Source organism: Lutra lutra, chromosome 8, assembly GCF_902655055.1.
Source record: "Lutra lutra chromosome 8, mLutLut1.2, whole genome shotgun sequence".
In the NCBI taxonomy this organism is placed as follows: Eukaryota; Metazoa; Chordata; class Mammalia; order Carnivora; family Mustelidae; genus Lutra; species Lutra lutra.
Genome location: NC_062285.1, coordinates 36,833,562 through 36,847,013, shown reverse-complemented (window position 1 = coordinate 36,847,013; position 13,452 = coordinate 36,833,562). Strand labels below are relative to the sequence as shown.

At 47.5% G+C, this 13,452-nt stretch overlaps 1 protein-coding gene across 1 annotated transcript in view; it reads right to left on the bottom strand.

Moving 5' to 3' along the window:
• The window catches only part of CACNA2D4 (calcium voltage-gated channel auxiliary subunit alpha2delta 4), a 114,470-nt gene that overhangs the window by 38,796 nt on the left and 62,222 nt on the right, over window positions 1-13,452 (bottom strand). Inside the window, exons 24-26 of the mRNA XM_047742879.1 lie at window positions 7,985-8,080; window positions 5,740-5,867; window positions 1,850-1,930 (exon numbers count right to left, since the gene is read on the bottom strand). Of these exons, the coding sequence (XP_047598835.1) occupies window positions 1,850-1,930; window positions 5,740-5,867; window positions 7,985-8,080 (305 nt within the window). The remainder of the gene's footprint in view (window positions 1-1,849; window positions 1,931-5,739; window positions 5,868-7,984; window positions 8,081-13,452) is intronic.

Below are 13,452 nucleotides of genomic sequence, written 5' to 3'. Positions count from 1 at the left end.
AGAGCTTAAAAGGACCCCTCCTCATTCAGGTGCCCTTCTGAAGGAACCTGTAGTATGACACACACATCTGGCATGTAGCTGACCCCTGTAGCTGGGCTGAGCGCCCTTCTCCTGCCTTCTCCCCTTGCTCAGTGCACAACCTCACCCCTGCAGCTCGCTTTTTAGCTGCCAGTGCTCGCCCAGACCAGAGGCCCCCGATGCACACAGTGCCCCCGGATTGCAAGGGAAGAAACTGCCAGGACAGCATACCAGCCACCTCTCCTGCTCTGAGATATAGGCCCTGTCTGGCTCCAGTATCAAGGAGGTTGAGCCATAGTCCACGGAGGGGAAATTACAAAAGGAGACACCCCGCCCCCCCTTCTACACACACAGAAGCTGAAGCATAAGGTCTCTAGTACCTCACTCTTTTCCTATCGTATCCACACACTCCAGAGCCTCAGAGCCATTGTCTGCAGTGAGTTAAACCAGAGGCACCAGGACACGGTTTCTATGGCAACCCCTGGAGGCTCTAATTCAGCTCTGAGTTAAAAATGATATCAAATAATTGGAGAGTGCCGGAGAGCGCAGCCAGTGCCTGACCCCGTGTCCCCTCTGGTTCCTAGACTCTCAGGTATGCGGGGTGCGGGGGAGGGAGAGGTTGCTGAGAGGGTCCACAGCATGGAGGGAGCAGGACAGAGACACTAGGATGGCACCGGTGAACAGGCTCGAGGGAGATAAGTTTGGGTCCAGTTTTGGCCTAACAATGAGTCTGGAGTTAGCCCACTGTGGCCCAAGTTTAAAAAGGCAGCTGAGACGGCACAAGTCCCCTCCTGAATGCTGGAGCAGTGCCTCCTGAAGGCGCCTATGGAGCAGGTATTTTCTCTGGTGGAAAGTCAGGGTTGGAGGATCTCAGCTGGACCCCAGCCTGCTCCTCCTACCTCCTTTGCCCCGAACCCAGCCTGAGGGGACAAGGCTCACCCCGCCCCACAGCTGGAGAGTCCTTCCATGCGGCTCGGGGCCCCCAGGGAAGCAGGACGGGACCCGTGACAGCTGAAGCGTGAGTGCCCACTGAACTGCACAGATTTGCAGAACCCAGCTGGGGCCGACACACGGGGACTGAAACCCAGCTAAGGAGGACTTCACCAGGCAGGCCTGACTGCACTCCGGCAAGGAGGCCTGGGCGCAAAGAACTCTTTCAGGCACTGAGAAACCACCGAGTATGGGCAGCTTGGGAGGGTCACGGGGCGCTCTCATCACGTTTGAGGCCAATGGCAACACGGGGTAGGAAGCTGCATCTTAAAGAAAGGCCACCTGAGCTCAAATTCTAGCTTCATTCATTATTAGCTGTGTGACTTTGGGCAAAGAATTTTTGTCTCAGTTTCCTTATCTGTAAAACAGAGCCCAAAGTACCCATTTCGCCCTGAGGGCCGGATGAGGTGAGAGCAGGATGTGGTCTCTGTGGTGCCCCGCACACACTGAACACGTGTCCCCGGCTCATCCTTACGGTCTGAGTCACGGGGCCGGCTCTGTGCTCAGTGGCGTTCTACACCTGGGTGACGGGAGAGGGAAGAGGAGGTCCCGGTTATAGTCTCTGTCCTGGGTGACCTGGAGCAAATCTCTTAAGCTGTCTGAGCTTCATCTGACTGACTTCATAAATTCTTTTGGATCTCAAGACTTACGGTTTTATAAACGACATGGCTCGGGAAGGCTCCTTTCTCCCGCAGTCACACCATTCAGCTGGGAAAACCTCCTGCTGGAGGTCTGTGGCCCTTGCAAGCCACAGGCAGGGTCCTCCTGCTATTTCGGTGTGTTATTCCTGACCTTGACTCACAATGCCCCTGACCGCCGTGGTGCAGAGGGCAGCTCCTACCTGCAGCGATGGCTGTCTTCTTGTCCACGGTCACGGCCACAGCTGTGCTGGCTGTCACTACCATGGGCTGGCCTGGACTTTCTGGGGAAACAAAAATTGCCAAGTCACTCTCTCAGTGCCCAGGGAAGAGCCAGGGGTTGGTTAGTGGTTGGGGAAGCTGAGAGCACACTGTGAATCCCAGGAGAGGGCATTTCTTGAATAAGTGGTGGTGGGGGGGTGTTGGCGACACCCCTGCTGCGGTGGATCTGCAACTGTCCCCCACTGGTCTTTGCGGATCGCCCCCGTGTGTCAGGTACTGCCCTGTCCTCACGCAGATCTGAACCTGCCAGATAAATACATCAGGGCCCCCAGAGGCCTGGACAATGCAGCGTGTCCATGTCACTTGAACACTGTGGGTTTGCTCTGTCTTGGGGCAGCAACTGTCTGCCTGCCTTGAGCTCAGGGACCCTGCTGTGACCCGTCCTCTCCGCGCATGTTCCATCCAGAAGACTTGCGTTTGGTCAAATGATTCTTCCTAGCAAAAGGATAGGCTGAATTCCAGGACTCGTGGTGGCTGATCCTGGGCTGTCCTTCATCAGTCACATGAGTCAGGGTGACACTGACAGTCCCTCTAGAGGCCCGGGGCCAGGGCTGCGCAGACACAGAAGGCTGTCAGGGCACTCCGTACATCCTGGTCGCTGGGGGCCGGCCTGCTACCACCACCCCGTTCTCAAGCCATGCCTTTCACTGGTGTTACAGATGGTGACTGCACTTCTGGGACACTGCCAGCCTCTTCAAGGGCAAGGGGCTTGCTTTGAGCTGCTCTGCACCCCCTCTTTTAGGAGAATCAGGCCACCATAAGGACAGAATTTAGGTGGCTGTGTTGGCTCCACATGAAAACAGAGATTTCTGGCTCAGCGGTGGTCTGGGCTAGTGTGTGACCTTGGGCTTTTTAATCTTTATCAGTCCAGGGACATGGCTCCACTTTCCAAAGCATTCTTTTTGTTGTTCTTAAGATTTTATTTTTATTTATTTATTTGCGGTGGATGGGGGCACAAGTGGGAAGGGAGGGGCAGAGGAAGAAAGAAGCTCCCTGCTGAGTCCCAACGCAGGACTCCATCCCAGGACCCTGGGATCATGACGTGAGCCAAAGGCAGATGCTTAACCAGCTGAGCCCCCCAGGCATCTCTTTTCAAAGCATTCTTGTCTACAGGCCAAGTTCCATAACTAAAATTCCCAACAACGGGGCAAAATTTTTATCAAGTACTGTCTTGTGGGAAGGTCTTTATATCAAATGTTGCTTGAAGCAAATAGGTCATGAGAAGCTTATGTGGAGATCGTCTGTTGTCATGGAACTTAAATTATGCTTTCTCGTATCTATTTTGCTAAGATCGTTCGTCATACCTTGCTATAATCCAATATCTCACAGAAATCCATAATTACCCTGATTCTAGAAACTTACAATATGGAGTATTATCCTTGATTCTAGAAATCTGCCATGATAAAGCCTCAATAAACACAGAAGTCAGCTTCCTCCCCTTGCTTCTAGAAATGTCTGGAGGCAGGAGGGACAGGCCTGAGGCACCTGGGCTCCATGCTAGCAGATTTCTCAGGCGCTGGTTGCAAAAGACAGTTCCACGTGGGCAGGACTCAGCCCACCAGGCCCCAGGCAAAAGGCAACAGAGTCAGCCTGGAGAGGCCGAGGGAAGCCTCCATTCACCCTGGAGGCGGCTCCTCTGCCTCTTCGGGGTGCCCGCCCCCCATTGAAATGAAGCTGTTGTTGTTTCCTTCCTTGGGGGAGAAGGCGGGTGTGCAGAGGTGCCCACGTGTCTTCAGGCACAGGCAGGAGCTAAAGCAGCAGGCGAGGGTGTGAAAAGAGAGCAAGCGCCTGCCTCCCTACTCGACTGTCCCCCCTTTTGGGTTGCCAGCTTCCCTCTCTTCTCCTTGCGGCTCAGTTCCCCACCCACCGCCCTCCTACCTCACCACCACAAAAAGCAACCCCGGCAGCCTTCAGGCATGGGCCCGGTGACAATGAAGGTAGGAGGGCGCCCTTATCATGGGCTGGGGGCAGGGGACAGGGCTACACCCCAGAGAACCTCCCCAGGACCCTGTAGGTGGGAGCCGTCCTGGGGGAGCCCTTGATGCCACTTTAGAAGGTGACATGAAGAAGGAGCTGCCACTTTCCGGCTCTGGGGACGGTGCGGCGAGGAGCCCGTCACCTTGGCTTTGGAAGCCTTCTTTGTGGGCTTTCACTGGGACAAACAGCATTCATTTCCTCTTCCCCTTCCTGCCTCACACTGGGGCAGGAAAAGAGCCTGGGCTTTGGTGGGCAGAACTTGGGTTTGGCCTGGCTCTGTGGTCCCAGAGCTAGTGTTCCTGGGCAAGTCACAGAACCTCTCCGAGCCTCAGACTTTTCCTGTATAAGAAGAGAAATAATAATGACACTTACAGGGTTGGGGAGATTGTATGAGTTGTAGGCTCTGGAACGTTTTGTAAAGCACATTAGCGATGCATTTGGTGGGGGGAACAGGCATAGGATGGAGATGTGGGCTTAGGCACAAGGTGAAGAAGGAAGGCATCAAGAGGGCATAGAGGGGGACCTCCTCCTTGCTGCCTGCAGCCCCAGGAAAAGCCCCTGGGAGTCCGGATCTCCTCCAGCTGTCAGTTCAGGGCACTTCTCCATCAGGAAGTTGGAGGATGGTTTTGGTGAAAGTGGTGGCTGGAGGGTTTGGGTGGAAGGGCAACTTGGAGGGGAAGTACACTCTCCGTTCCACTAGACTCCCAGCTGGGGTTCTCCACTTTCCCCTTCCCTTCCTTCTCCTCCTTCTCCTCTTCTCCCCCACCCCCTCACTCCTCCTCCTCCTCTCCTTCCCCCTCTTTCCTCTCTTCCCCTCTCCTCCTCCTCCTCTTCCTCTCCTCTCCCCACCCCCACCACCTCTGCTCACTCTGTCCTGGGCACAGATATTCCTAGGCCCTCTCGTTCCACTGTGCTGGGGTCAGTTTCCCCCAGTGGACGGCCTGTTATGCTGCAAACTCTTAGGCCCTGGGATGTGTCCCTCCACCTCTCTGGGCCGTAGTCTCTTCAAGTGTAAATTAAGAGGGTGAAGCTATGCATCCTCCAAGTCCCTTTCTGTTCTAAACATTTTGCAATTTTCTTGTACTCCGTTAGAGTCACTTAATTTTTCTTTATGGGGGCTGTTTTTCAGAGTGGGGGCTGGGGGCTGGAGTTGGGTGCCGGCAGCTCAGAAACCCTTCCGGGGCCTTGGACTAGTAGAGATTTGGTGGCTTGGTCCAAATTTGGCTGCCCCACTTCCTCCCCCTCAAGCCCCCCTCCCCCAGGGGGCACCCTTTATTACTCGGAGGTCCTGAGGAGAAGATGGGGGGCTCAATATTGCAGCTCCTGGGAGACCATAAGGGAGTGGAGACCAGGCTGCTTTTTCTGGGAAGTAGTGCGATGGGGCAGTGAACCTGGTAAGTACAGTGGTCCCCTGATGGAATGAAGTCTGTTACTTTCATCTGGGGAGCTTTCAAAGATACTCAGATGTTTAGAAACAGAAAAATCTTAAAGATCAACTCTTCCAATATGCTCCCACTTGGAATCTGGGCTAGAATCCAGATCTTTTAGACTTTTGGGGCAAAACTCTTTCCTTTGTGCCATGCTGGATTTTTAACTTTGGTTGCTGGCTAGGGGATAAAATGATCTGTCCTATATTCAGGGCAGAGATCAATAGTGTGGTGAAACCGGAGCGAGCTTTCTCAAGGCGCTAACGTGTCAGGAGGGAGGGCTGGGAGGAAACCCAGAGGTGTCGACATTCTGTTCCATATCTGCTTCTGTTTCCCCACCAAGAGCAGCGGCGGGGGAGGCACACCCTAGTCCCAGCTCGGTCCCAGAGCACAGGGCTACGGATTACCTGCTCCCTCTGCCGATCGGAGATTGAACACAAAGCTGCCCGCAGGCTGCTCGGCGGCCTGGCGGTACCACAGGGGGAAGCCGTCCAGAGTGAACACACTGGCCTCATCCTCAGGAGTCAGGAACTTTCTGCAAAGACAAAGATTTGGTAGCTCCCCACAGATCCGGGAACACGCTTGTCCCTTTCTCTTTTTTCCACACAGGGTCATCCTGGCTGGGCCAAGAAGAGAGATTCACCTCTGCTTTAGTAGAGTTGCAGGTAGGAAATATTGGCCGCTAGGCTGACTTTACCCCAGAAGATGATCCCCAGCAATTCCTGCCTTCTCCAGATGCAAATGTGGTTGCACCTGATGGCATGTTAGTAGCTAGAAGAGGTAGAGCGCCTGTATTGTGAAAGGGGACTTCTTTGGTTAAATGAAAACTCCTTTGCCTGCAGGGTTTGTTTCTTTTGGATATACTCTAATTTCTTTTTGTCTGGCTAATTGGCATGTCTGAATGGGGAAATTGCATGGTGAATTCTATCACTGCACTAATAGAAGGGCATAAATTCCCCCAAAATGGTTACTTCAAAAGTCATTGCTTCTAGGGTTTAGAATGGATGATGAGTTATCTTTTTCTTGAGCAGCTTTACCTTGCTAATTATGGTTTTGCATTCCCTGAACACACAGCAGCCAGCAGAAGGGAGTGCTGGTCCAGAAGCAGAGTGGGAGGCAGGGAGAAGCTGGTTTGTGGATTAAAAAAAGACATTGTGGATAACCCACAAGGTGGTTAATTGAAGTTTGATTTTAAGAGTGGTCCACTTATGTATTCCAGAAGCTACCTGCCTTGTTGCACAGTTCCTGAGCTCGCCAGTCACGCCATGGTCTAGGTGAAGGGAGCCCCCTGGAGTTGTGTGGCCCCTGTGTGGCCATTCATGGTGGCTGCTTTTGTGACCCAGGAGGGTCTCTCTGTATTAAGATTTCTCTCTTCCATTCTTCGAAGCCTTTCAGAGGGTGCAGGGGACTGCCGAGGACGCTTTACCCCCTTCATACTGCCCGGTGTGGTTCACCCTGCCCAACTTTGGCCAGACAATGACATGGGTATGCAATTTTCTGAGTGGGGGTGGAAATTTAAGGGGAGGAGGAGGTATGAGTGGGGGGCCAGCTGGGTAGTGACTGTGGGGAGGTCAGTTCCCCATGCTGTTCAAGGCCTTTGGGTGAATCTAAAATTTACCCACCAGATTTGGTCCACTGAGTCATTTGCTGTGTCTCTAATTGGACCATGGTAAGGGTCAGAGAGGCAGAGGGCTCTCTTCTCTTCACCTCTCTGGGAGTAAGGGGATATGGGGAGAGGGAAAAGCAACTTGATTTGTTCTCCTAGAACGCCTTAGCTTTTTAGCAAGTGTGGATCTGTCAGAGTCCTGGAAGAAGCTCCTAGATGGCTGGGTGTGCTTAGATTCAGTGAGAGGAGCAGGGAGTGGGTGAGAGGCAAGGACCACGGGGTGCTCCCTTGGCCATTCTCTTCCAAAGACCTGCTGACTTCTGCCTATTTGAGTCTCCTGGTTTGCGAACGGCTGGTTGCTCTGCTCTCCCAACCCCCACCTGGCCTCCTTCTCTGGCTGCTATTCTCCCTTTGCTGCAGTACTTGGTGGGGAGGACACCCGGCCAGCTGGTCTCCCAGAATGCAGGCTTTGCTGGGAGCAGGGTCTCTCAGCTTCAGCACTATTGACATCTTGGGTCACACAACGGTTGTGAGGGTGTTTAACACCATCCCTGGTCTCGGCCCACTAGATGCTCATAGCAAACCCCCATCCCCGAGCTGTGACAACAAAAAATGCCTGCACACATTGACAAATGTCCCTGGGGTGGGGTTGGGGGAAAATCACTCCCAGTTGAGAATTGCTGGCTTAGGGGATATGTAAATTGTCAATAAAAGAGGGGACACAGCCAAATGATTTCGCTTGTCACATACAGACTGTACCAAGGGGGAAAACAACTTTTGGGTTTCCTCTTGTGGAAGTGATTAACCCTTCCAACATTAGTGTCCCAGCCACTTTCTTGCCTGACTGGGCCACTGTCCCTCCTTTCCTGCGGACGACTCCAGGATGCAGATAAGCCTGGTGGAAGGGTTACTTTTTTGACTCTCTTAATCTACAAACCACCACCTTCCACACTCTGTGCCCTCCTGGTCTCTGAGAGTCTGCCTGCCCACATGCCACAGGAACACCCTGGAGGGATCCCTCTCCCGGGGTGCCCAGCATGACTTACTTGTCAGAGACCTTCTCGGAGCCCACAAACAAGGTGCTTCTGAGGAGGCCAGCACGGGTGCCCAGGAAGGCCATGTCCACCACTTGCTCTGACTCACTGTGAGGCGGACAGAGCAGATGTCATTACCAGGCACTACAGCAACAGGTCTAGGAAAGGGGGCACTGGGAAGCTGGGGAAGACCTGCAGGTCTCTGCTAGTGCCTGGCCTGATCTTCTTGGGGTGGGGGTCGGGGGCCAGGCAGAATGGATGCTCAGAGGGTTACACACACACACAGACACACACACACTGCCATCCACTGTGAGCATTATTTTGTTATATCTGGTAGACCCGGCTCCCCTGGGCAGCACCTCCCCTTGTTAATGTGTTCCCCTGGGCCTCTGCCTTTCTGCCTTTTTTTTTTTTTTTTGGCTCCTAATTTGTCCATGCAGGTTTTAGGGGAGTTGGCTCTGAAAGACAGAATTCAGGAAAAGAGATGTTGTTTTGTGACCTCGGGAATGGGAACTTCTTACGATTGACACGGGACACTTCACGGTTTTAAAATTGTTTTCACATGTTTACCTTATTATTAAAATGGAAAAGGAGGAGGAGCAGGCATGGTCTTCACCCACCCATGTGAACCCGGTGGACTTTATAACCTCGCCAGCAGTATTGGAGAAAGAAAATCCATTAGCTAGCTGGAGTGTAACTAATATTTCTCATGGCCCCAAAGCCATATTTCCACGATGATGGCACCAGTGTGGGAGTCATCACTTCTTCTTCTTTTTTTTTTTTAAAGACTTCAGGTTTTTTGAGATAAAATTGACATAAAATTATAAGATTTTTAGTGTTCTTTATGATTATTTGATATATGTGTACACTGTGAAAGGGTTCCTCCCATCTAGTTAAATAACACGTCCATTATATGAGGTATTTATCTTTTTTTTGAGGTTGAGAATATTTAAGTTCTACTCACAGCTAATTTCAATTATATAATACAATGTTATCAATTAGAGTCGCCACGTTTTATTAGACCCTCAGGTCTTCTTCTTGTAGCTGAAAGACTGTGCTGACCTTGTCTTCCCCCAGCAGCCCACAGCAATCACTCTCCTCTCTCTGTTTCTATGAGTTTGACTTTTAAAAATTTTCTTCTTTTCTAGATTCTACATATAGGTGATGCCATGTAGTATTTGTCTTTCTCTGTCTGGCTTGTCTCTCTTAGCATAATGTCCTCCAGGCTCATCTAGGTTGTCACAAACCTAGGATTTCCTTCCTTGTGGCTGAATAATATTTAATTGCATATATATATGTAATATATTACATCCTCTCTTATATATATGTGTGTATATATATATATATACACACACACATATATATATATATATATATATATATATATATATATTACATCCTCTTTGTCCATTCCTCCATTGATGACATGTTGTTTCCATATCTTGGCAATTGTAAATCATGCTGCAATGAACACAGGTGTGTAAATATCTCTTTAAGATAATGGTTTCATTTCCTGTGGATAAATAATGAGAAGTGAGATCGTTGGACCATATGGTAGTTCTCTTTTGAACTTTTTGAGGAAGCTCCAAATTATTGTTCATAGTGACCAATTCACATTCCCACCAACAGTGCACAGGGTTCCCTTTTCTCCACATCCTCGCCAATACTTGCTGTCTCTTGTCTTTTGGGTAACATTCTAACATGTGAGGTGATGCCTCGCTGTGTTTTTGGTTTGTGTTTCCCTGATGATTACTGATGCTGAGAACTTTTTGATGCATCTGTTGGGCATTTGTAGGTTTCCTCTGGAAAAATGTCTTTTCAGCTCCACTGCCCTTTTAAAAAAATGAGATCGTTTTGTTGCCCTTGAGTTCTGTGAGGTTTTTTGTTTGTTTGTTTTTAACATATTTTGGATATTAGCTTCTTATCAGATATGATTTGCAAATATCTTCTCCCATTTTCTAGGTCGCCTTTTCATTTTATTCTTTTTCTTTCTTAATTGCTGTGGCTAGGAGTTCCATTATTTTTTTTTTTTTAAAGATTTTATTTATTTATTTGTCATAGAGAGAGAAGCGAGAGTGAGCACAGGCAGACAGAGTGGCAGGCAGAGGCAGAGGGAGAAGCAGGCTCGCTGCCAAGCAAGGAGCCTGATGTGGGACTCGATCCCAGGACGCTGGGATCATGACCTGAGCCGAAGGCAGCTGCTTAACCAACTGAGCCACCCAGGCGTCCCTAGGAGTTCCATTATTATGTGGAATAACAGTGGTGAGAACTGACATCCTTACTTTGTTCCTGATCTTAGAGGAAGAACTTTCAGCTTTTCATTGTTTTCACCATAGAAGATGACATCAGCTGTGGGCTTGTTATGTGTGGTTTTTATTTAATTACTTCTAACTTTATTAATATTCTTGCCTCTCACCCAATTTGCTACAGGTTATTACCCAATTTCTCGCAGTACCTAGAGCAGTGGTTTAGTGAGTGTAGAAGGTAGGCAATGCCCAAAGCATTGCCAAGGGGAAGTTTTTTTCTCTTTTTCTTTTTTTTTTTTTTTTTTAAATCAAGGCTCAGCTGTGTGGGTATTGGGGCTTCCCTACTGGGATTCTGTGAAGAAGGCTGTACCATGTGACATTCAACTGATGACACCTGGAGCTGGATTAAAGCACTTGATCTACAGTCTGGAAAACCACTGAGGAACGGATCTGGAAATGCAGACAGGGCCTGCCTGCCCCCATCTGATGTTGTAGAAACAAGAATTTCTGGGATTGGGGCCTAAGTGACTTTCTCTAAAAAGTTTCCTGATATATATATTAAAAAATATATATTTGAGAGGGAGAGAGAGAGAATGAGCAGGAGAGTCTTAAGCAAACTGCACTGAGCACAGAACCAGATGCAGGACTCAATCTCACAACCCTGAGATCACCACCTGAGCCGAAACCAAGAGTTGGACACTTAACCAACTGCACCACCCAGGCACCTCTGATGCAATTCTTTATTCAAAAGTAGTAGAGAATAGTCTAATGAGACTCCTGTACCCATCGGTCAGCTGCAACAATTACCGGCCCATGCCAATCTTGTTTCATCTACAGCCTCCCCCAGCCTCTCAACTAAATTATTTTGAAGCAAATCTCAGATATCATTTCATTGGTGAATATTTTAATTTCTATCATTAAAATATAAAGAATAAAAAAAATCCTTTATTCTTGCCATTATCACACCGAAACCCACCCCTCCATTCCTTAGTTGCATCAGATAATCCAGGAATCCAAAATCCTTTTTTTAGCTTATTTGAATCAGAATCTGACTAGGGTCCACAAGTTCATGTGTCTTTTTTCTTTCCTCTCTCTCTCATCTATCTAGATCTAGATAATAGAAATTTATATTTATTGAACTATAATCCACTTGCCATACAGTTCATCCATTTAAAATGTACAATTGAATGGTTTTTAGTATATTTACAGAGTTGTGTGGCCATCACCAGTCAATTTTAGAACATTTTCATCATCCCCAGAAGGAACCCACACCTATTAGCAGTCATCTTTAGTCACTTTCAGCCTTTCTGTCTCCTCTCTCTGTCCCTTCTCTTTCCCTTGCAATTTATTCGCTGAAGTAGGTCATTTGTTCCGTAGTGTTTCTGCATTCTGGGTTTAGCAGATCACGATGTTGTGGTGTTAATTAGCATGCTCTCTTGTCCCCTGTATTTCTTACAAGCTAGTAGTTAGACCTACTGGCTTGATGTAGGTTTGAGTTATTATAGGCAGTGTGTTCTTGGTCATGAGGCATATACTATCTGATTGACTAGAGGTGGCCAAATAGGGATATTCCTTAATTTCTTCCTTATTTTATAAACTTATTTTATAAACTTCTCCTCATCAATATTTGGCTATCCTGAGATGCAAACTTGTATAGGAGAGCCAGGATAAATAATTGAATCTCTGTTTGTTCACCAGTTTTTAGAAAAATGAGTTGGTTTCTTAACATTTTCTGAAGATGACTAAAAAGCTTTTTTTTTTCCTCCTCAGTACCATTATGAACACAGGATTTAAACACATTAAATATGTTTTAATCCATTGAAGTTGTCATTACTTTGGTTACTCTAATTGTCCCCCCTTTGACCAGTGAAAGCCACTTCAGGTTGGTTCTGGGGTCCCCCAGCACAATGTCTTGATAGTCTTTAGTAACTTCTTCTGGATATGACAAGATGCTCCCGACTCATGTTTTACAGTTCCGCCCCTGTCCTGAAATCAGACATTTCTCCAAGGGTTGCTGACTCATTTTAATGAGGACTTCTTAATATGCACATTGAAAGTCCACAGTCCAGCTCTGGGGTGCTCACTGAGGTTGATCTTCTCCATGGACAGGGCCAGGGTATCCTTTTTGTTCTTTCAGGGAAAACATATCACAAATTCATTGATGTTTCCAATTCATATTCAGCAGCACATCTTAATTTCTTTGATCTAAAACATTTGCATCTCTTTTTTCATTTGCTGAAAACCTTGGCTCCTAATGACATTAACATAATACTATTTGCTCTATTCATCTATAAGTTTGAGAATAATAGTGCCAATATTTTTTCTAGCAATGTGGTTATTGAACACGGTTTAAGATTTTATTTATTTGTTGTTTATGGTTCTGTGTTTTCAAGTCCCTTGAAAGAATTTACATTGTTACGTCATGAACTTGATACAAAACTATGTTTATTTGTTTCATTTGCCTTCAAATTTTTAGAGCTTATTTAAGAAAATCTAATCTTGTTTTATAATGATATAAAGCATTTACATGGTTCCAAAGTCAAATATGTAGAATAAAGCATGTTCATAAGCCTGTCTCTGTCTCTATCCCTGTTCTTTCACTCTGCCTAAAGTAATCTTTTTTTGTTTTCTTGTTTATTGTTTCATTAAAAAATATAGGTGCACATATGTATACATATACATGCATCTATGTTTATATATGTGTAGGTAACTATGAAAATATATTTGTTTCTCCTCTTTTTAAATAAGTAGTGGGGGTATTATATATACTTTTCTCCATTGGTAAGACCATTCCACTGCAGTATGTAGATTTGTCCTTTTTTACAGTTACATAGTATTCCATTATGTGGTCCTACCATGGTTTATTTAACGAGGCTCCTACTGATGGATTTAGGTTATTTCTATCTTTCACTGTTATAAATGGAGCTCGAACAAAAAGCTCATGTATGTAACTTTTCCTATTTTTCATAGTATATCTTTTTTTTTAAAGATTTTATTTATTTATTTGACAGAGAGAGATCACAAGCAGGCAGAGAGGCAGGCAGAGAGAGAGAGAGGAGAAAGCAGGCTCCCCGCTGAGCAGAGAGCCTGATGCGGGGCTCGATCCCAGGACCCTGAGATCATGACCCGAGCCAAAGGCAGCGGCTTAACCCAGTGAGCCACCCAGGCACCCCTTCATGGTATATCTTAAGGATACATTCCTAGAATGGTATTGCTGAGTCAGAGTGTAAATGA